Raw genomic sequence first — 25,027 nt, forward strand, 5'->3', positions numbered from 1 at the left:
AAGTCCACCAGCCTCACCAACACGCACACAGCCTTGTCTTCAAATGTGAGAGAAAGCTAAGATCATGAGACATTGAAGAAAGCTTCTATCATGAAAGAGAGAAACTATGACAAAGAAACAGAAAGAAAAGAGAGGAAACAGACAATTCGAGGACAGAAAGAATCCTCAAAAAACTATATTTAATCGTCTTAGAAACAGAAGAAATTGCATGTATAAAACAAGAATGGAATGTAATTTGTATAAGGTATAAGCAGAGAGCACAAAAGACCTCTTGGAAATTAGAAATCTAAGGTAGAAATAAAATAATTTCTGGAAGGGATAAAGTCAAGAAAGGCTCTTGTTGAGTGGAGCAAAATAAAAATTGATGGAAAATAAGAGAGGAGCTATATGAAAATTACAGGACCATATGTCTAACCATATTGAGAGCGATTTTAGAGAGGACTGAAAGAGATTGATAAGAATTAGTGATGGGTACACAGAAAACAAGGCAAACACAGAAACAAAGCAATTGAACACTACCTAAGTAATGATCATGGTAAAAACACTGAAAATTGATTTCACAAAACAAGTGGGAGGGTGCACATAAGAGGGAGAAAAGTGAGCGAAGGACACTGCAATAATTATGTTTAAAATATGTAGAAAGTTATCTTTAATAGAAATTTAGACTTTTCAAGACAACTTTAGAATTGTCTGTATATAAATGATCTGTATATGTCTTCTGTGTCCCATGTTCTAACATTAGTGATGATGGAGTTCCTGGAATAGTCATACATTCCTTTTATGCAGTGACTTAAAATCACCAGCCAAAGTCAGGAACCAGTATTTGGAAAAGAATGGTATTTTCCCTTTCTAAAAGACCTCTAATTCATGACAAGAGCAAAATGTTGCCTTTCTGAGTGCTGTGTGCTGTATTACAAATGTAGAGATACTATTAGCTTTTGCTATGTTAATGTTTTACCCAATATTAAAATATGGCTCTGAATTATTGCATTATGCAGCAGATGTAGCATATGGTCCTCAGGCTTTTCATTAGCTTCCCACCTCAGCAAACCAGAATACCCTTGAATTACCTTTCCTATGGTTCTGATATGCTGGGCTTGATTATTTTAGTGTTGGCCTTCAGAATTTGGAACTTGGTTTCTTCATAGGCTTGTATTGATGAAATTTCATTTGATAACTTGACTATGCACTTATATATTGTTGGCATTGATCTCTATATTGTCATTACCAAGGCTCTCTGGGCTAGTCCTCTGTTATAATTTAGTTTCCACAAAACTGTGGGTTCTGACTTTTTATTAAATTTTCAAAATCGAATGATTTAATCAAATGTAAGAAATGATGAGTTAATGGAATTGATATCCCCTCGATGGAGTCCAATCAAATCCTGTCTGTAAAATAAATTAGCAACTGATCATCTCAGAAATTACAAATTCGGTTGCATGGTTTTCTATTTTAATTAAGGACTTGAAATAACTTTCCATTATGAACCGATTTCCCTCTTTTAGAATTGCCTAGGCCATTTAAACATTCTTGACTGGCTTCCTCCTAAGATCCAGGGCTCTTCTGAGCCACTTTTGTTCTTTTGAGTGTGTTCATTCAGAGAATATAAAGCCCGGAAAAATGTAGGAAGGTGATTCTGGCACCCCATTTCCTTACCACCAAATCATATATGGCAGCCCTAAACTAAAATCCAAATCAGGCAAATAAAGGAAGTATGCTAGCAAATGAAAAAATGTCTTAAAAATTGGTACTCTGTTGAAAACTTTTAGGAAAGAGAAATAAGGAGAGACCCGTGATTAGATTTATATTTTAGATGATCCCCAGTAGTAATGTGAAGATGGTGGTGGTGATAATGATGATGATGATGATGATAGCAGCTAACACTTAGTGTTTACTATGTGAAGGCATTGTCTTCAGTTCTTTACGTGCACTAACTTATTTAATTCTCATATGAGGAAAGTACAGTGGTAGAATGTCCATTTTACAGATGAGGAACCTGAGGCACAGATAAGTTAAGCAAATTGGCTAAAGTCACCAAATTGGTGGTAGTTTGCAGAGACCCAGATCTGACCCAGATCTACACAGTGTAGCGAGATTAATCAGGAGTTATTGTGTAGCAGCGAACACAAGAACAGATGAGGGCTGGACCTATGCCCTACTTAGCCCAAGGTCAAGTTTATAAAGAAATGATATTCCAGTATTGTGGTCATTATGAAGCCTGCTTGAGACTCAATTAAGTTTTAAATGATAGTTTTATAAAATATGCCTTGACATTATTATTCCATGGTGCCAACCTAGGCATTCCTCACAGCAAACAAACAAACAAACAAAAAAACCCTCAATCATAGACCTCTCAGAGTAAAATCCTACACGGATGTGGTTTGGCTTCTTAGCCAAAGAAGCATCTACAAATCACTCACTTGATCAAGGCATTAATATAAATCTGCTAATGGAATAGAGTTTAGAAGGCACATTGTACAGACAAAGCTTTGTTCAGACCACACAATTGCATAGATGAACTGACAGTTAAAGATTCAACTGGAATATGGCTTGAAGAGTTATGCTCTAGGGTGTGAAGATACATTTAGTTATTAGTTTTGCTCTGATTCCATGCCGATAATGGAGAAATTTGTAACCATTAAGCATTGCTTGCTTTTACATTGCCATTACATTTAATGCTTTGATCAAAAGTGCTTGAATGGTGAATATCTTTGCTGCTGGGAAATTAAGTCAAGTTTTAAGTCAATTGCCATCCTGATAGAGCCAAAACATTTCAGGAGTAAAGGTCTTGTTTCTGACTGCCAAAGTTAACAGATCTTCATAGAGTGGTACAGAAGTTACCAAAGAGCAGAGAATAGAATCATTGATAGACTGAAAAGTGGCATTTTTATCCAGGAATTTTTCATGTATTTTTTGTGAGGCAGAGGTTGTGTGAACACCAGGTGCCAATCACACAGCACCAGTGGATTTGCAAGATTATAGGACTGGGGAAAAAATGAAGATTAAGCACAGGGTACAATGGAGATTATTTATGGTAATGAATTGTATAATTTTTCTAGACAGAGTTGGATTAATGTTCATCCTGAAAAGAGATTACAGGAGGTCTGATTCTTGCAGTAAACAAATATTAAGCAGATCATACATGTACAGCATATGAATCAAGAGTCCTAAAGCATATACGATTTATCATTTACAAGGGGAAACAATTAACCTGTTCCCTAACTGTGCGCATGAGATGCGCTGGAGTCTTGTGAGGGGGGTAGAGACAGTGCCCTCTGTGCCACAAGCCTTCTTCCTGCAAAGCCTTGAAGAGTCTATCAGGTTGTCACAGCCCAGCAGCTGCAACCCCAGTTGTGACGAGCACCCCGCCCTCCCGTGGCTGTCACGGAAACCAACTCTGCCTGCCCTGTTTGCAGGTTGCCTGGACCCTGGAAGAAGTAATGGGGGATCCGGTGGCACAGTGTGTCCACGCTTTGTACAGTTACAGAGTCTGACCCCCAGGGTCTGCTCTTCCTTTTTGGAATGTGGTTGTTTGTGGCAGGGCGTGTGTGCATCCTCAGGGCGGACCTCAGGCTGCCGCACCGCTCCCCAACCTTGGAAACATCGCGCTCATTTTTAGAATCAGCCTTTGATTGATTTGTAGAGCTTTTGCCATCGACTGCTGTTTAGAAGACAGTGCCCTCTGTACCTGCCTTTCACGTTCACACTAAAATAGCATCTTCTTTAAATTTCCAAACAATACACTGAGAAGGGCACACTTCGGTGGGATTCTTTCCAAAAATGTTAACAACCTCAGTCTAATCATGCGAAAACATCAGACAACCCAGGTTGAGAGACATCCTACAAAATCAATGACAAATAATCTTCAAAAGCAGTATGTTTTTGTCATGCAAGTCAGATGACTAGAGGGCCAAACCCCTATAATTTCGCCACACCAAAATAATGACCGTTAACATCTTAAAGCATACTAGAGTCTTTGCATTTATATTCCCATATTTTCTTTAAGGAAAATAATATTATTCTGTTGCGCCTGTGGTTACTTAACTGCTTTATTCACTTAAAGGTGTACTGCGCACAAATTTCTCTGAGAAGTAAGTACTGATGGACGCTGAGGTGAGTGTCTCTGTCTGTGGATAAGGACTCAGGGCGGAGACCTTCACATCGTGTCACTGCCGCTCACCCTTCTTCGCACTGTGGAGACGTGGACACCACCAGCTCAGCCCACCAGGGACTTTGTAGTCAGGGGGTCGCTCCGTACAATTCAGCTCCTCACCTTCTTGAGCTGCAGGCATCCAGGGAACTTTCGTGATTTGCTCTAAAAAGTGCCTCCCTTGCTGGAGTTGAGGGTGAGAAATTTCTTGAGCAGGTTTTCACATTCAGTGCACACGTAGAAGGAGATATGGTGGATCCCACTCAGTACCGTTTCCTCCTGTTCCTTTAAGTTCTGCCCATCAAAAGGCGGGGATCAGTGACCAGTGTATTTATAGGATGACTCAGGCTCCACACATCCACTTTGAGGCCATCTTACTTTTGGCCTTGACAGTGCAAGGGGGTGGGGGGCTGGCACACACAGGGTATCCCACTTACTGCCAAAGGTGAATTCGTGGCTGAAGCCAAAGTCTGCAACCTTGACGTTCAAGTCAGCACCCAGGGTGGATTTTCTGGCTGCAGTACTGTACAGTGGACATTCTCTGCCAGAATTTCCCTGGGGCCTCTTTCTCTTTCATGCTGCCATGATCCGCCAGGTAATGGAACATCTCACCTTCGCCAGCATACTCCACGACAAGGTAGAGTGTTTCCTCCGTCTCCATCACTTCGTATAATTTCATCATGTTGGGGTGACCCAAGGCCTTCATTATCTTGACTTTGTGGGATCGTCTCTGGAGCCCCGAGGAGTTCTGCTGGCTCTTGTTAATGATCTTCACGGCCACCTCTTTCCCAATCAGGATGTGCCGGGGACACCTCACCTTGGTGAAGGTATCCTTGTCGGTGGTCATTGCCCACATGGGTCTCATCCTCCTCCTTGGCAGAGATGGAGGCAAGAGGCCTTGCAGCAGATTGCCTTTTACTGCATAGACAAAGTGCCCCAAGGTCAGCTTAAAATTGAGAAAAGCTGGTGAAAAACTTGATCCAAATCACCTCAAAAGAAAATCACTTCCAAAGCCTACCTGAAAAACTGATCTTTATAATAGAACCAAAGCACAGGGCCAGACAAAAATGAAGATAAACAAACAACAAATATTAACAAACTTTTTGAAGTGAGAAAAATGAATAAAGAAAAAATGGGAAAAACAGTAAAGAGTAAAGAAAAAAGACAAATGAGAAAAAGAAATAAAGAAAAAAATGAGAAAAATCAAAAAGAGTAAAGGAAAAGTGAAAAGAATAATAGCAAACAAAATAGTCAAAAACCCTACAATGCCAAGGAAGGAACACTTTGGTCAAAGTCCCTCAGGTCACTGAAAACCAGCTTCCTGAGCTAAAAGATACAAAAAAACGTAGTCCAGGCAGGGTCTTAAATAGGTGCTTGGAATTCCATTACAATGGCTCCTTATGAGGTCATAGCGAGAAATGGACCTAACATGGTTGAGGATAATCCACAGTAGATATTCTCACTTTTTGGTTTCTAGAACTCTTCACTCTTAAAAAAAAAAAGTTGCAGATTGTACCGATTTACATACTGACCAATCCTAAAATCTAGAATTGCCTGTCTTTTGTAAAAATCTCTTTATCTTTTTTAAAAAATGGAAACTGATATATGTTTCCTGCTTAAAATTCATTATATATATGCTTTCTTTTTTACGGCAGTTTGAGGTTTACAAAAAAAATGAGAGGAAATTGCAGAGTTCCCCAGACCTCCTCCTGATCCTCCCAACAACATAGTTTTCCATCTTATTAACATCTTGCATCAGTATGGTACATTTGTTACAATTGACTCAACATTGATTCATTACTATTAACTAGAGTCGTAAAGTTTACATTGGGGTTCACTTTTTGTGTTGTACATTATGTGGGTTTTGATAAATGTATAATGACATGTATCCACCATTACAGTGACATATAGAATAGTTTTACTGCCCTAAAGATCCTGTGTTCAACCTGTTCATTCTGCTTTCCTTCTCCCCTAACGACTAGCAACTACTGATCTTTTAACAATCTCCATAGTTTTACTGTTTCCAGTTCATATGATTGTAATCATAATGTATGTAGCCTTTTCAGATTGGCTCCTTTCACTTAGCAATATGTAGTTAAGGTTCCTCCAAGTCTTGTTAGGACATGATAGCTATTTCATTTTATAGCTAAATAATATTCCACTATGTAGACTTATATAGAAGTTTGCTTATCCATTCACCAGTTTAAAGACATCTTGGGACTTCCCTGGTGGCACAGTGGTTAAGAATCCACCTGCCACTGCAAGGGACTCCAATTTGACCCCTGGTCCGGGAAGATTCCACATGCCAAGGAGCAACTAAGCCCGTGCGCCACAACTACTGAGCCCACGCGCCACAACTACTGAGCCCGCGTGCTGCAACTACTGAAGGCCAGGCACCTAGAGCCCGTGCTCTGCAGCAAGAGAAGCCACCGCAATGAGAAGCCCATGCACCACAGCGAAGAGTAGCCCCCGCTTGCCGGAACTAGAGAAAGCCTGTGTGCAGCAATGAAGACCCAGCACAGCCAAAAATAAATAAATAATAAAAAATTGGATTATTAAAAAAAAGGACATCTTTATTGCTCTCAAGTTTTGGCAGTTAAGAAAAATTTGCTGAAAACATTTGCATGCAAGTTTTTTGTGTAGACACAAAATTTCAACTCACTTGGGTAAATACCAAGGATCATAATTGCCGGGTTGTATGGTATTATGTTTAGTTTTACAAGAAACAGTCAACTCTCTTCCAAAGTGGCTGTACCGTTTTGCATTCCCACCAACAATGAGAGTTCCTGTTGCTCCACATCCTTGTCAGGATTTGGGCCTGTCCATGTTTTGAGTTTAGCCATTCTAATATGAGTGTAGGGGTATCTCGTTTTAATTTGCAATTCCCTGATAACATAAAATGTGGAGCATTTCATCTGCTTATTTGCCATCTGCATATCTTCCTTGATGTCTGTTCAAATCTTTTGCCCATTTTCAATTTTTTTTCTTATGGTTGAGTTTTAAGAGTTCTTTGTACATGTTGGATACTAGTCCTTAATTAGAAGTGTGTTTTGCAAAGATTATTGTTCCAGCCTGCAGCTTGGGTTTTCATTCTCCTTTTAATACCCAAAGGGTTCTTTACAAAGCACGACGAGGAGCTGATGCTCTCTGGCTCACAGTCTTCCCACTATGTTTGCCTCCTGGACATGCACTTGACCCTTTCCCCCCACCCAGTAGAGTCCCTCAGCTGGACGCTGCCCGAACTCCTCAACTTTTTCAGCTGCCGTTGACACAAGTTTATGTGGTGTGTCTAACAGACTCATAATGAATGTTTGCAGATGAAAAAGGCCATGTGGCTCCCAGGCCAGCAAACAACTTCTTAGAGTTGAAGATTGGTCACATCTGTTCCTGTAAGCAACCTACCCTGCCGTGCCGTTCATCCTGTCTTGGTCCTTCTCAGAGTCCCAGCTTAGCGTGATGTGGCCTCACTATTTTTTCCCCTGTCCTTCCACTTCCTTTATTTCTCTTGCTCCTTAATGCCCACCCCCCCAAATTCCTGTTTGCATCTTATGCAGAGAAATTTCATTAACGTCATGTCCAGAGAACCTCATCATAAGCAAACACACACCTGGTGAAGCTGTTCTGAATAATGATCATTCTTTCCTTGAGAAAGTCAGCTCTTTGCGGAGACTTCGGGCCTGTTCACCTGAAGTTATTGAGTCTTTGTATATCCGGGCATTTAACAACTTCATTTAGCCAGTGATTGGAAGGGTAGGGAAGTCCATGCTTCAACCCTGAGCAACTCCATGGAAGGTATAGATAAGCAGGGAGGATTGACAAACCAAAGAGTCCAGGCTGAGCAAAACCACTTCCAGGCACTGCTTGCAATCTACCAATAACAAGAAAACTAACCCTGCTCTGTGTACCAGCTACTTTCAAATACTCTGTCTCAGCCTGATTGGTAAATCTCTAAATTGAATATTATTATTTTCATTCAGGGGAAGAAACTGAGCATCTGTCTACACATAGCTAGCCTTGGGATTTAAAATTTCCCAGGACAAGTCAGATGTGCAGAAATGTAACTTTAATTCTTTATAACTGAACTCAAATTTCCAAGCCCCTATTTCTGCTGATGGCAGAAAACACTGAATATTTGCAGTAAGAAGTTGCTCAGTCACTTCTTGTTTAAAACTTGGTCTCTTTTATACACAGATTAAATGAGATTTGGGATTCTCTCTTCCCCTTCCTTTCTGTTGATCTGGTGAGTCCTGTTGTACAGATGTTCATGCTGTTCACCTTTGCTTCCTGGGGTGCCTCCTGGCTAGGGTTTTGGGAGTGGTCCTCCTCCTTTGTATCCCTTACTGAAGTGCTCCAGTTGGTTGTCACTCACCTAGTTTCCAGAGGGAGCAATGCATGTGTTTCTATGCTTCCTTGGCTCCACCTGGGCGCTTGATGAGGCTGCTAGGACGCCAAGGCTCAGACACGTCTTCCGTCCACTCCTCTTTAGGAACCTTCCATCCACAACCCTGGATTGAGGGTCCCTCTCCCCAGTATCCTGAAGAGCATGTTGATTCTTAACTCTCCAGAGTTGTGGGAACATTTTTAGGCGTCCCGGTGCCCCCATTGGAGCCAAAAAATAGTGGAGGAATAGAGGATACTTCAAGAATACAGTTCTAAGAGACACTATAAGGCAAATGACATTTCCAGTTAAGTAGCTTCCAGAGTAAGTCAAGAGCAGCTTCAAAAGTGCCTTGCTCAACAGCAAAGTTCGTTCCAAAGGTCAGTGTTATCTTCGGTTACTGCAATGCCCTTCAGTTGTGTAGTTTCCGAAATTTTAGCCACCCACACAAAGAAAATCTTCATTCATTAGGAAAAATAAAAAATTATTAAGGTAACATTGCAGATATTAGGTGACCTGATACGAATATATTGTCTTTACAAATTTTTAATCAACACGTAATTTTATTTTTCCTGGATTGCTGTGCATGCATCAAGGTGGCTCCTTACTTGCTTAGGAGGTTATTTCAATCACTGGGATTCCTAGCCTAGAAGGATCGTGGGAAAAATGGAAAAGAAATTACTTTGCCAAGTATAGACTGCTTTGGAAAGTGTTGGGCTTTAAATGTCTAGGGGAACAATGTGTGACAGGTCAGATCTTCTACCTGTTTATTTAACGAAAGGTGTAGCATAAAGACGAACTTCATATATCATTAGAAACCAAGTATTCTGTGTCGGTCCACTCTTAACTTTTATGTGCTTCTTTTTCACCAAAGGAAAATGTCTAAAATGTCTTTTATATTTTATAGCTATTTGATGTGTTTAGATTCTTCTCCACTTTTTGCTTCCAGATAAGTTTGGACCGTACTTGACACTTTGCATAAACTTTAAGATGTGTCCTACAACGTGTAAGGAAGACCTTGCGAGCAGTGATGCAGTGGTCTATGTATAGAACATGGGTTTAGTCATTGAGAACCTTTGTAAGCTTTAATTTGTATAACTTACAGGATATGTCCTTGTGGTCTGTTAAATAGTAAAGAGGATATTTGAGGAAGTGTATATTGTTTGAGTGGGAAAAAGAGGGATATGGACCATTGATTTTGGGGGAGTTTTTTAGTTACCCTCCATTGTTTCATGACCTGCTCCTCTGAAGCTTTGGAACTGGAGCATCACCGATAAGCATTAAGCATCCCATCCCTTCACTCAGCAGTGAGCAGTCGGTATTTCATTTTCAAAGTCACAGAGCATGAGAGAGACAAATAACAGTATTTGTGCTGTGCCAGGTGTCAGCAGGCCTTTCTGGATCATTATGGTGATGTCTTTCCTCCCTAAATAATTTTTACAAATACACTGATGAAGACAGATTTCTGTTATCTGTCTTCGATGGGTCGTAAGTTGAACTAGCACTATATTTTTTCCTGAAAATATGCACAGTTGTGACATGGTGTTTAATAGTTTGAGGCTTATTTCTGCCAGAATGAGCACAGCTGAAAGGAATGATGACCCTTTCATCTTTGTAACAATAAAACAGTTTCCTAATGTGTTTCCCTCACTTTGAATGTTAAGTTCATATCCCCCTGGATTTCTGAGCTCCATTCTTTACCCCCTCGGAAACCCCGTGAAGAATACAACTTTGGACCACATGACAGAGCACAGAGGATGAAATTAGTTGCATTAAATAATGATATGACAAAAAGCCTTTCAAAATCTTTGTCACAATGCAACATTCAAGTAACATTAAACAAAACAGAGTAAAAGTAGGCCACGGAAGAGAGTTCATATCTTGAAAGGAAATTTTGTGAACTAGATCACTTGCAGATTTTGGAAGAGTCATTGGTGAAGAGCCTACATGCTATGGCTGGGGATCTACTCTCCAGTCATATGTGTAGTCTTTTCTCATTTATTAATCTTTGGACCTAAAATTAACTGTTACAGTGTTTTCTTGGTACACTTTTATATTTCTCAAAAAAGCAAGTCTTCATTGCTCAAGTTGCATTCAAGAAAATCATGGGGAGTGGGGTGAAGAATAAGATACACATTTCTATGCAATGTTTCCTGTCTTCCTATTCTAAGTATATGTATTTAAACAAGAGCATGTATTTTGTAAATTAGTATAAAGATAAACTGTCCTCTAAAAACAGAAAGCAAAGTTTTGATACTGATTTCCTTTATTTCTATCACACCTTGGATTTATTTTGTTTCAGTTTATTTTTCCCCTGAAAAATCTGATATATCTTTTTTTTTTCTTTTAACTTTAATTCTACCATGTTGGGTTGTGGGAAAATAAAAGCTTCTGATAGGGTTAATCTAGCTACATAGAATTCCATGCTGAGTATGAACATAATCTTGATCTTTGATTAGATCTGAGCTTGTAATATCTTGTGATTAATCAAAATGGGTTGTACTGTGTGTAGTATAAGTCATCTTCACAGATGGGATAGAGAATCATCAGAGTTCTCTTGAATATTTGTTTTAATCCCTTCTAGGATAAAATGGCTTTGGATCTTTTTTTTTAACTTTAAATCAGATTGAGTTCACCAAATAAATGACTAGGAAGAAATATTTTATTTTATTTTATTTTTTGGCTGCGTTGGGTCTTCGTTGCTGCACTCAGGCTTTTTCTAGCTGTGGCGAGCAGGGGCTACTCTTGGTTGTGGTGCGCGGGCTTCTCATTGCGGTGGCTTCTCTTGTTGCGGAGCACGGGCTCTAGAGCACAGGCTCAGCAGTTGTGGCACACGGGCTTAGTTGCTCCATGGCATGTGGGATCTTCCCGGACCAGGGCTCGAACCCGTGTCCCCCGCATTGGCAGGCGGATTCTTAACCACTGCGCCACCAGGGAAGTCCCAAGTAAGAAATTTCCAAAACTGGAAGTCCAGTTTTGCTAGGATTATAGGTCAAAAAAGAAGAAACTTGGTTTTTAATTCACAGTATTTCAGTGTTTCACTGAACACACTTCATATGTTAAAAAAAGTTATCTTGTAAAATTTAACAAATATTCCTATTTATTTGGAGTTTGAATAAAAATCTTCATAAAAGAATATAACAAAACACCCTTCATGGAAATAATGTTGAAGTTCTTATTGTTCTCAACAGCATAAAAGATTTTTCAAGATTAATAATCTCCCCTCTTCTAATTATGTAATTCCAGTCTAGTTGAAATCTGATAACAAAGAGCTTTACTTTGGCAACTAAACTACCTGACATCTGACCCCCAGAGCACAGCAAGAGAGCTCAAACACAAAATGTTTACTGAATGTGTCTGTCATTTCAGCCAACCATTTGGGCCTTACAAGACACAATTTCTCACAAAATTTGCTCACCAAAAATTGTAAATTGAACTGTCTGCCCCAGAGCCACACACACTGGAGGGGCTCAATAAATACATGTCTATGATTATATAGGAATCATTGAATAAAAGAACTGAGAAAAAAACTGTACAATTCATCCAGTCTACTTCTAGACTGGATTAATGACCCACAGGTTTTAAAATAAGAAAGATTTAATTTCTCTCTCTCTTTTTTTTTTTTCCTATAGGAGACCTGGTGAACCTCCATTGATAAAAGGCTGGCTTCCTTACTTTGGAGAAGCCCTGAAATTACAAAAAGATCCCCTAGGTTTCATGACTACTCTTCAAAAGCAGTATGGTGATGTTTTCACTCTTTTCCTTGGAGGTAAGTGGCACTTCGATAAGTTCCTTACTTGTATCATAATTTCTCACTTGTTCTTTAATGTTGTTATATTTTTCTCTAGGCAAAATATGGAATATTTGTACATTATTGTTTTATTTGTAGGCTACTACAAAAGAAAACTATGTTTTTGAGTATAGTAAACCTCACATTAAAAGAAAAAATTATAGAATTCTCTTGAGGGTTCCTAGGGAACCCCACTCTCCTGGTATCACCTGTTGTTTGGTTTGGTTTAGCTTGCCTTTAAGAATTGTTTCTTGAAAAGCTAGAATGCATTAATGGACTTGATTTTGTAGAGCAGTTTTAGGTTTACAGAAAACTGATCAGACAGTACGGACAGTTCCCATATATCTCCTCTTTCCCCTGATCATAATTCCCCCTATTATGAACATCTTATATTAGTGTGGCACATTTGTTGCAACTGATGAGCCAGTATGGATACAACATTAAAAGTCCGTGGTTTAGGGGCTTCCCTGGTGGGGCAGTGGTTAAGAATCCTCCTGCCAATGCAGGGGACACGGGTTCGAGCCCTGGTCCGGGAAGATCCCACATGCCACGGAGCAACTAAACCCATGCACCACAACTACTGAGCCTGCGCTCTAGAGCCTGAGAGCCACAACTACTGAGCCCACATGCCACAACTACTGAAGCCCACGTGCCTAGAGCCCATGCTCTGCAACAAAAGAAGCCACTGCAGTGAGAAGCCCATGCACCGCAACAAAGAGTAGCCCCCGCTCGCCGCAACTAGAGAAAGCCCACTCGCAACAACAAAGACCCAACGCAGCCAAAAATAAATAAATTTATTTTTTTAAAAAGTCTGTGGTTTACACTAGGGCCCACTCTTTGTGTTGTCCAGTTCCTTGGGTTTTAACCAATGCAGCAGGTCATGTATCTTCCATTACAGTATCACACAGAATAGTTTCACTGGTCTAAAAAATCCCCTGTGTTCCACATATTCATTCCTCTTCCCCTCCCCCTGAGCCCCTAACAACCATGGATCTAGAATATATTTTTAATTTAAAAGTATTTGTTATGGTTCAGTGCACAGAGAGCAGTGTGGGTCTAGGAATGTTCCACAGCTTTCATTAGCACAGATGTGAATAAAGTAAAAATCCTGCTGGTGAAAACAAATATATTTGTTATGGTTCTAACTTCAATAAAATGTTTACAAAACAAGGAAGAAACCCACAGCAGGATCACTACGTAACCCAGCATCACTGGGCTGAGAGGAGCTGGAATGTGCTCATCTCATCCTCCTGTAAGGGCCGTGCTCTCCAGCTGTAGCAGCTGTCTCTGGCCGCCTAACAAACCTCTCCCAAATGTAATGCCTTAAAACAGCAACTGGTCTTGCCCGGGTCACTTGTGCGGCTTGAGTCATCTGGCTGATTGACTGGGGCTTAAATGGCCCAGGGTGGCCTCGTCACATGCCTGGCTGGGCCTCCTCGTCCACATGATGTTTCATCCTCAAGAAGATGTCCTTACGTGGCAGCTAGTATTTCAAGAGGGTGAGAGGAAAATCTGTAAGTCCTCCTGAGGCCTTGGCGCACATGTTACAGAACCTCACTTCCAGCACATTCTCTTAGTACGAGCAAGTCACGGGCCAACCCAGATTCAAGGCTAGGAAAATAGATTTCCACTTCTTCCTGGGCAGAGTGGCAGAGTCACATTGCAAAGGAGCCCATGTAGAAAGAGAGAAGAAGTTTATCGTGGCCATGTTTGCATACCGTCTTCCACATCAGCTTATCACCTGGGCTAGGCATTCCTTTTCTTCACTTTTGTCTGCCCCGTGCATGTCCCGGAAGGCTAATCTCTACACAGTAGATTATCTACACGCCTCTGCCCTCTGACTTCTGGTTGGGTGTGCAGGTGGAGGGTGGGAAAGCCGTGTTCTAGCTCTCCATCTCTCACTGGGCTCTGTAACACAGTTCACTTTCCTTCCCAAGAAAATTGAAGACATCAGGTACGCTCTCACTCAGATCCCCACATATCTATCAAATGTTTCACAATTATCCTTACCACCTCTGCTCCAGTTTCAGAGAATGTTCAAGACAATCCATTTACCTGTCCCCATGACCCTTACTGCCTCCTCTAGGCTGGCATTTCATTATTTCTCCCTCCCATATATGTATCTTCATTACTTTCCCTCTTGGGTCCTTACCCTAAGCTTCTAACCATGCTTAATCTTTCCTGTATTTTCCTTCTAGTTACTTTTCACTTCTGTTTTTTCTCTTTTGCATCTAGATTTTTAAAGAGAGTTACCTACCTTTGCTGCCCCCGGTTGTTTAGCTCCCAGAGACCTCCTAGCTGTAACCAGCTTTCTGCCTTGCTGAGGTCATTAATGGGCCATCACCTGCCTGGACCTCTCTATCTGGTGGACAAAGCTGATCCCTCACTCCTTCTCGAAACACTCTGTTCCTTCACTGTCTTGACACTGTACCTCCTGGGTCTTCCACCGATGCTGAGCATTCCTTATCTGGGTCATATTTACACATGCCTCTTTCTTTGCTCAACCCCCTTTATCTTTCTCTAACAGTCCTTGGAATTTTATGTTCTCTTCCTAAAGAATTTAGATAATTTCTTCATACTGTAATTATGTTGCCAAGTATCCGAAGCAACCTTTTGTACATAGAGCAACTTCACTTTTTGTGCTACCACTTCCGTGTCATTGGGAGGAAAAAAAATGATCCAACTGGATGAAATAGTCAGCATGGTCAGTTTCTCACATGAATAGGTAGTATTTGTTTCATTGCCTCTTACTCCCTTGGCTGGCAACTGGTAAGTCTCTTCCAACAGTAATTGTATGCACTCTGATTTCAGAAGAATTGAAATGGAAAAAAAATCATGCGTCTTAGAAACAGAAACATTGTAGTGTATATGGTGATCCTCAGGAGGCTTTCCAGGGTCTAGGCCCCACCTACCTTTCCAGCCCCGTCTCTTGCTACTATAATGCACCACTAATACACCACATTGTTGGAATTTCCTCCTCATATACCATGTCCTTTTGCGCCTCTTTTTTCTGTTGTGGTTCTTTCTGCCAGAATGCTGTTCTTCTATTTCTGAGTCATCCTTGAAAGATGACTGACATGGATGCATCTTTTGAGGCCATCGTCACGTATCACTTCCTCCCACAATCCTTCACTGACCATTTCCCTCCCCATGGTATGTTTGATGCCTCTTTTCCAGGCTCCAATTACTCCTAGTATCACTTCTGTCATGGCATTTAATAAATTGTGAGTGTATTGCTAATTCACTTGTCTATTTCCCTTCATTATTTTCTAACTTCTTTACTGCCAACATTTAGTTCAGAGCTCAGCACTGATTGATTCACAATAAATATTTGATGAGGAAATTCCCAATACCTTAGAGCTGATGAAATACTTACTATAATACAAATAAAGGCCATAGCTGGGGCTTCTATTCTAAGTGAGCTTTTGGCTTCATAATACAAAACTCTATTCTTCACTTAAAAAAGTCACTCTTGGGGGGGAATAAATTAGGAGTTTGGGATTAACATATATACACTACTATATATAAAATAGATAATCAACAAGGACCTACTGTATAGTACAGGGAACTCTACTCATTATTCTGTAATAACCTATGTGGGAAAAGAATCTAAAGAAAAATGGGATGACCCAGCAATCCCACTACTGGGCATATACCCTGAGAAAACCATAATTCAAAAAGAGTCATGTACCACAGTGTTCATTGCAGCTCTGTTTACAATAGCCAGGACATGGAAGCAACCTAAGTGTCCATCGACAGATGAATGGATAAAGAAGATGTGGCACATATATACAATGGAATATTACTCAGCCATAAAAAGAAACGAAATTGAGTTATTTGTAGTGAGGTGGATGGACCTAGAGTCTGTCATACAGAGTGAAGTAAGTCAGAAAGAGAAAAACAAATACCGTATGCTAACACATATGTATGGAATCTAAGAAAAAAAAAAGGTTCTGAAAAACCTAGGGGCAGAACAGGAATAAAGACGCAGACGTAGAGAATGGACTTGAGGACACAGGGAGGGGGAAGGGTAAGCTGGGACGAAGTGAGAGAGTGGCATGGACATATATACACTACCAAATGTAAAATAGATAGCTAGTGGGAAGCAGCCTCATAGCACAGGGAGATCAGCTCGGTGCTTTGTGACCACCTAGAGGGGTGGGATAGGGAGGGTGGGAGGGAGATGCAAGAGGGAGGAGATATGGGTATATATGTATATGTACAGCTGATTCACTTTGTTTTAAAGCAGAAACTGACACACCATTATAAAGCAGTTATACTCAAAGATGTTAAAGAAGAAAAAAGAAAGCAAACAAACAAAAAACCAGTTTCACTTGTTATCTTCATCTTAGATACTGAGAAGCTTGCTGAATTCTAATGTCTAAACAATTTGGCCATGGCTATCTTTTTAAACTCAACAGTAGACAACCACAGTTGAATACGAACTGCTACTTCCCTTTAGCTTCTTCCTAGAGTTTGAATAAATTCCTGTCAAAAATCCTTATAATGTATGTGGTTCTAATGATCAGTTTGCAAAATAGCTCATTTGGAAAATGTGAAATGAGGAAGTGTCTCCCACCTTTGTCCCATGATGTGATTTCAGTGAGTGTATGTTCTTGTGTGATGAGCAAATGATTGTCATCCCCAAAAGTCTCAAGGGACATGGATGTCATCTTAATAAAGAAATTAAAAGGTACATCTTTTCATGAGAAACCACGTAAATTCGTGACCTGTCGCAGAAAATAGTTCTCTAATTGGTTTTGTGTGGTGGTGCAGCGGAATCGTTTTCCCTAGATGTCACCCCAGCGAAGCACCACTGTACATCATTGTCAACAGCTAGCGAAATCTCCCTGATAAGAGGGGGAGTATAATGTAGTCATCCTCATAAAATAAAAAGTTGGTTCATAGTCCACTCTTCCAATGAATATTTTCAGCTTGACATTTAAAAAACGTCTATTGAAGAGCCAGCTAAACATGGAGATCAAAAAGTTATAGTTATGGAAAATTTCTTTAAAATTCCAATTTATCTCATATTTCTTGATTGGGCATTTCTATTTCAAATAGTCAAATAGTTGTTCTGAATTCTCTTGGATGTGTTTCTGTACAGCACCAAATATCTGAAATGAAAACATCAAAATTCAGGTTATAATGATCCAGATGTCAAACTTCTTGTGTATAAGACATCAGAGTGAATGACATATTTTTTTTTTAACATCTAGTGACATACTTGGCATCATGTAGCTTCACCTTCCTAAAAGAAGTAATTTTGAAGGAAGTGAAAAGGCTGTTGAGTTAGTAAACGATTGTATGCAGGTTATTCAGGAATGCGGGGGTTAATATCTTAAGGCCCAGCCAGCTCCTAAAAAAGGAAGACAATGAAATTATTGGTAAAGAATACATTAAAAATTTTGACCCCATTTCAAATTTACTGCTCAAAAGGATGGTTTTATATATACATATATTTTTTTGCAAAAGTGAGCCTCATTTTGACATTTATATTTTAGACAAATGCAAACTCTGAAATTCTTTAAATCAATATATCACATCAACTGCTGATACCTTTCTTCTCCCTTCTGAAAACACAGCAAACGATATTGTTTCTATCTTGTGATCTTTGTGAACTAGGCAACTTGCCTGTTGACACTTGGCATTCATTTACATAAAACCACACTGGAACAAAAGTTATTTTTGCTCCAAGAATCCATGGCCTTTAGAATAACTTTTCAAATTTCCTTTGTTAAGAAATTTAAATTCATTTTATGAATGTATATGTGTTTTCCTAACTGTCTGATTAAAGATTACAAAGAAACTCTGGTTTTGCATCTCACGTTAGCAGATGGTGGACAGATGGTTTAAATTAATATTAATTTTGGAAAACTTAGCTTAAATTGTTTATACTGAAGATTAAAAGTTGGAAAGCCAGCTAGCATCTCCAGTGTTATTAGTACTTCCAAACCCACTCAAAAAGTAAAATCCAGAAAATCAAAAGGTCTTACTCAGCAATCCACATCTTATTCAGATAAGAGGGTCAGTAAAGCATAATGCCTTGATGTTGAAGAAAATCAAATTAAGAATGAGAAAAAGAAAATACAGATCCCGGAGTGTAAAGAGTCTTGAAAAGAGTGAGAATTTTAGCTACAAATTGCTTTGAACTAATCAGTAATGATTTTTTAAAAGAACCTGTATGCAACAAACTGTTTATTAAAAAAATATTAAAATTGGTTGCTAGCCAGACAGTTTTCTACATTTAGCTTTTACTGTTTTTATTTGAAATTAACCTCATAGTTTCTTCCCATATCCTTACCCCCAAGGTGAGATAGAGAAAGAGAGAGAGAGGGAATATATGTGTAGTTTTGATGAATTCTAGATAAAAACTGTAAAGTACATGAAGCCTCTACTTCAGTAGGTCAATAGCCAGTGGCTTCTGCTGCCATGGCTGAATACAGTTTTGCCTTTCCACTTAGATTTTGTTGAATATAGAAAATTGATAAGAAAAAAATTCAAAATATTCTCTAAAAATTATGTTTTACAGACTGAGCCTTTTATACATTCTCTGAATTTTAGTGACTAATTTAAAATAACTCTGTAAAGATATTTATAAGCAAAATCCTTTCGTTTAGTGAAAGGAGAAAAGTATGAATCACCACCTGTGAAAATGCACAGCCTTGCCTAAAATTATATCTTTTGCAAAGTAAGAGAATTCACTCTTTTTTCAATTATTTGTCAGGCAGATGCTGGCAATTTTATTTAATTAAGCTGCTATGGTAAAGCAGGTGTCATAAAATATGCCCAAATCCAATTGATTCCTTTTTTTTCTTCTCCAGGGGGGAGAAAAAATCCAGTTTACTTTGTAGATACAGCTTTAGGGTCTGACCAGAATGAGTTGTCGCTTCTAGCTTTACCCTCATTCCTAGATTGGCCCACCTTATTAAATAAATTAAGGGGAAATAGAGTGAATACAATTCAAGTCATACGATTTATTTTTAGAAAAAAAATTATAGCTCGTATATTCATGTACACTAAAAACTTAAACTCTGTTTTAAAATTATAAAACAAAAAAACATTTATCCTGTTTCTAGGATTAGGTTGAAAATTATTCAAAACTTTATCCTAAATCTGGTACCAAATTGAATTCAATTTCTGTGATGCTGTTTGAGTTACCATAAATAACAAGCGAGAAGTTGTTCATCTAAGAAAGCTTCACACACACACACACACACACACACACACACACACACACACAGGAATGATGAGGTGAAGAGCTAAGTATAGATGATTCGACAAACTTTCGTGTCTAATTATTTACTGTTTTCTAGAAGACAAGTAAGCATTAAAGTTGTAGGATCATCTAAATTTCATGTGTGTTCTTGGAAAGGGAAGACTTATTAATGCTAGCATTGAGTACTGCCTACATATTACCTCTAATTAGCAGGAGTCTTAAAGCAGCCCTCCAGTGAGAAGGAGTCAGCACTGTGTAAGGAAAACAACAGTGCGTGGGGACTGTCTTCTTGTCTAGGCTCTGCCACTAAAAATGGCGGCATGATCTTGGCTTTTAACTTCTCCTGACTTTCTTTAGCTGATAAATGCTGGAGAGGGTGCAGCATCAGGAATCTCCAAGATCCGTGCCAGTTTTGAGAGACAGACCACAGTATGACTCTGTTCCTCAATGTGCCTCCTTATAAGAATCACCTGAGGGACTTGTAGGTCCCACCTTCAAGCCTTCTGAATCAGAATCAGGAAGGAATCTGTATTTTTAACCAGTACCCTAAGTCTGGACTGATATATGAAAATGCCAGATGTCACCTCCTCAAAGAACCCTTGTTGATAACTCCAGGCAGACCAAAGCATATTCCACTTCCTGTTGCCCTTACATTGTGTTCCCACCTCTGCTCTATTATTGTCCATAACAATACAATGGTTCCTTTACATCTTTATCTCAAAAGGAAAGAGATCCAACCAAGTATCTGGATGTCAATAAATGTTGAATGAATGCTTGAATGAATGGATGAAAGCGTGATTGGATGGGTTCTAGTTTTGAAATCTTCTTTTGGTCACAAATCAATATGAGAGTTTGGACGTGTTACTAAATCTCCCTGAGCTACTATTTTCTCATCGATAAAATGAAAACCTTGGTATTTGTGATTTGTTGTTAGTGTTGAATTAGACGTTCATTTGTGAGTACCTGCTTCGTACTACATCTTCATTTATTTGAGTTAAAATTATTGTATCCAATCAAAGCTAAGATAATACCAAGTATGAAAAAGCTGTTTATGCAGTGTAAGTGATCAGTAAAGGAGTAGCATCTTACCAATTTGAGTTGCTTATTTATTTTCTGATTGTATTATTGGGGAAAAATATGAGAAGTGTTTAAGTAATGAATTTTGAGACTATTTAAAAGATAATTTAAATAGTAGTTCTTGGTAGTTTGTTAAAATAAAAATTTGAAGAATAAACTATCCTTTTGAAAATCAATAAGAATTTCAGAATATTTAACTTCAAGCTTCTAGCGTTTTCCCACCATCTTCCATTTTAAAAGGAAATATGTAGTGGAATTTTGAATCAAATAGATTTTTATTGTACTTTGCATCTTTTGAGGTATGAGTTATTAAGGTCTTTCTAATTTTGATTAAGATATTCTCAAATTTCAGATATCTTGTTTTGTTTTACTACCACATGAATTCATATTCTCATTTATTTCTTTTAGGAAATTACATAACATTTATCCTGGACCCTTTCCAGTACCAGTCAGTGGTAAAAAATCAAAAATTAAGCTTTCAAATGTTCACTAGTAAATTCTTAATGAGAGTATTTTCTGTCAAAAAGATGATGACATATCATGACCTGAACGACAAGATTCATACTAGCTATCAACTTTTACGAGGGAAGCATTTGGACGCACTGATGGAAAACACAATGCAGACTCTAAAACAAGTTTTTGAACCCCAATTCCTAAAAACCACAAGTTGGGACACGGAATATTTGTTGACATTCTGCAGCTCAGTAATATTTGAGGTGACATTTACAGCCATACATGGAAATGTTCTCGCTGGCGATAGGAAAACATTTATTACTGAGTTAAGAGATGATTTTTTTAAATTTGATAGCAAATTCACACATTTAGCATCAGGCGTACCCATTGAGCTTCTAGGAAACATCAAGTCTATTCGAACGAAACTTATAAAACAGTTGACAACAGAAAACTTAGCTAAGTTACAAGGATGGTCAGAAGTTGTTCAAATGAGGCAAGATATCCTGGAGAAATACTATACGCCCAAGGACACTGAAATAGGAGGTAAGAAACTTCTGAATGATGACTTGTCTAAAATAAAATAATTTACAATAGACCTTTGAAATAAAAAGACAAAATGGTGACCTTGAGAATTTTTATGCTCTTTCTAATTGGCTAATGATAAAATGTTTTACTCTGAAACAACCCTTTGTGATAATTGATTTTTTTTTTTTTTTTTTTTTTTGCTGAGATGGTAATGCAAGATACTTAACGGGGATAATGAGAAAGTATAACTAAGCTGCGTTTACTCCTCTTATCTCATCCCCCCTCCCCTCCCCCACCACACACACATTACATTTTAAACTATTCTCATTAAGCAGAAAATTAGACTTCAGAAGCCTATTGGTCCTCATTAGCATGCACTGATCCTTGGCTGGGTCTGTGTCCTAACATCTTTTAATTAGCACACTGCAAATCTAATCAGTGTAATAAACGCTATTAATCTTCCTTTTCACTTATTTTCTCCCAGCACATCATTTAGGCTTGCTCTGGGCCTCTGTGTCAAACACTGTTCCAACTATGTTCTGGACGATGTATTACCTTCTACGGCACCCAGAAGCTATGGCAGTGCTGCGTGACGAAATTGACCATTTGCTGCAGTCAACAGGTCAAAAGAAAGGGCCTGGAATTTCCATCCACCTCACCAGAGAACAATTGGACAGCCTGGTCTACCTTGGTAATTTATTTTTATCTGTTATGAAGAAAAGAAGGTACCTCTCTGCAAAGTCAGTTTATCACTCAAAGCTGTTTACCAAGAGGTGGAGGACACAGCTGCCTAATTGACATAATAACACCCATTTACATCAATTATAAATTATGTAATTTATAGCTGTAGATACTCTCATTGCATGTAAACATTAAGGCCTAGGTAATTAACTATGTAAGGTATGCAAAAGGCTAAACCAAAGCTTTGCAATTACTTGAAAAAAAAAAGGTTTATGCCTATTAAGTCACTTGACTCTGAGCATCTGTTGGTGTGTTAATGCTTTCCAAAGGATGCTGGACTATCTTAACGAGAAAGGTATTCGGGATTGAAAAAGAAAGTATTTCAGACAGACAACTTGTGTGCAAAACATACTTATTCTTCCCTAAAACGGTGTCTCTATTTTCAGGCAGAGATTAAGATGTATTATACAGCTTGCAGTGTATGATTCGCAAAAATGTAGTAAGAGTGATTTCCACTGGAAGTTCATGATTTAAACACACTTGGGGAAGAAAAAAAAAAAAAAAAAAGGAGGGAAGAAAGGGAGGGAGTGAGGGAGGGAAAAGAAAAAGCCACAACTACAAATTACTTCATGTGAAATGTCAGTATTTTATAAAATAGTCACTGGTTCATGAGATATGCATGGTCACTATTTCAAATACGTTTGAGGTCAGAAGTGACTAAGTTACTTTTCTTTTTCTATGTAGGCCTGTGTGCCTGTAACAGTGAGCTTTTGATGACAGTGGATTCGCCTTTTCCGGTTTTGATAAGACCACTCTCATTATGTGAATGAATTTTAATTCCCAAAGTTAAATTCCAATCCAACGAGTTATTCTCTGCTTTGTCTGTACTGACATTTCATCCTGTGGTTTCTTTACTATACACTATTCCAGGGCCCTTTGGACAAATGTAGGAGCAAGTCTTTACATATCTCTGTTGCTTCCCTCATTTGACAATGAAGCAAGTATTTTAGCCCATGTTGGCCTCAATTTTTTCCCTTTTAAATATGTTCCAGGTTCTTTGATGGGAACTTCTGGGAGCAAAGGCCCTACAGGTCTTGATCAGTGTTGACCACCAGCTGACATTAAGAAGAGTGGCCCAAGTGTTCTGGGAATTGTTCCCACTGGTTAGGATAAGACCCATCAGAGGCAGTAGCAGGAAGCTTGCCTTGTAGTGACAGTTGGCTAGCTTATTCAGTCATGCCGTTTTTAGCATACATTATCAAAGTAATTTTATTTATTGGAGTATAATTGCTTTACAATGTTGTGTTAGTTTCCGCTGTAGAACAAAGTGCATTATCAAAGTAATTTTATATTTGCTTGGAGAAGGAAAATAATCCCAGCATTATTAAAATACAAATATTATTTTATTTTTCTTTTCAGAATGACTGGGGACCAAATGCATAAACTTTGCATAAAGTTCTGGGTAGTTGCTTTCATGTAGACACACAGTATTTTCTGGATAAAAGATTTCTGGTTCCTATGAATATCAAGGCTGCATTTCCCATTTATTCAAGTAACTTCAGTTGCATTTTATGAGTCAGATGATGTATACAGGGACGTAAAGCAAATAAACTTTAAGGAATATGTGTTTGTATTCAGAACACAGTTATAAACTCTTAAAATTTAGTTGAAATTCATCAACTCTCTTTTTACTCTTAACTTCTCACTATTGAAAGAAAAGACCATTTTAAAATTGTGGTATTAAAGCAGACAAGTTTAAATTTATTCAAGCTGAAGAAATGGCAGGTTCCAGAGCCGTAATCCAGGTCCATTTAAGTCCATCACTAGACTAGAGATTTTCATCCAGGAGCCCTCAGACATTTACAGCTCACTTATCATCAACAAATGACCCTCACCAATCCCAAGTGCCTGGAGATCCACCTGAGTACAGGAAGCACCTTCAGCAATCTAGAAGGTAGACCCCGTTCATCACAACCTCGGGTACCAGCAGAGGCCAGTGTTGTTCATTACGAGAATTGAATCTTCTAGATAATAGGGTCCACTTTTTTCTTTCTCCAGATAGACAGTTTGAAGCAATGTCTATCAGATTGCATCTTCAATGCAGATTGAAGCAAATTTTTATATGAATCAGACTCACAACAGATAACCTCTGCATCTAGTCATAGCTCTATTGTGAGTATTTCTCTCTATCAAAAGGGTATGAACTATATGCGGAAAGGCAAGATTTACAGAATTAAATGTTTACAGTGCACTGCATGGGATGAGTGTATGTGCATCTCATCTCCTTAAAGAAAGAGTTCTATGTATTCTAAGTACAATTTCTTTAAAGAAAGATATCTTGAATTTTTATTATTTTAAGAAAAAAGTTCACAAGGATGAAAGGAATGCTGCATTTTTTTTTAAACCAGGAAGGAGAATTTTGATATTGGTAGAGCAAACAAAGGGAAGGAGTTTTTTTACAGAGATTTTGCATGTCATCGCGCATTGATAATAAAGCGAAGTTGGAAAGGAAAGTTAGAATGCTGTAGAAACCAGTATGTTATTCCTAAACAAAAATGATTTCTCTTGTTTAGAGTGATCCTTGAAGACAAGGCCCGCGGGGGCATAGGCTTATCGTGATGTGATCATCGTGCACATATTATTGACATTCATGGCCCAATCCTATAGGCCTCGCATGTGTCAGATTTACTCTGACATCAGTATACACACAACATCAGCAAAACTTAAAACGTGTAGCATCAAGTGGGCTTTTAA

At 38.7% G+C, this 25,027-nt stretch overlaps 1 protein-coding gene across 1 annotated transcript in view; it reads left to right on the forward strand.

The window, feature by feature from the left end:
- The window catches only part of CYP7B1 (cytochrome P450 family 7 subfamily B member 1), a 187,297-nt gene that overhangs the window by 141,401 nt on the left and 20,869 nt on the right, over positions 1-25,027 (forward strand). Inside the window, exons 2-4 of the mRNA XM_082364829.1 lie at positions 12,161-12,297; positions 21,023-21,610; positions 22,077-22,283. Of these exons, the coding sequence (XP_082220955.1) occupies positions 12,161-12,297; positions 21,023-21,610; positions 22,077-22,283 (932 nt within the window). The remainder of the gene's footprint in view (positions 1-12,160; positions 12,298-21,022; positions 21,611-22,076; positions 22,284-25,027) is intronic.

This window comes from Balaenoptera borealis (genome assembly GCF_965194805.1).
Source record: "Balaenoptera borealis genome assembly, chromosome: 17".
NCBI classification, from domain to species: Eukaryota; Metazoa; Chordata; class Mammalia; order Artiodactyla; family Balaenopteridae; genus Balaenoptera; species Balaenoptera borealis.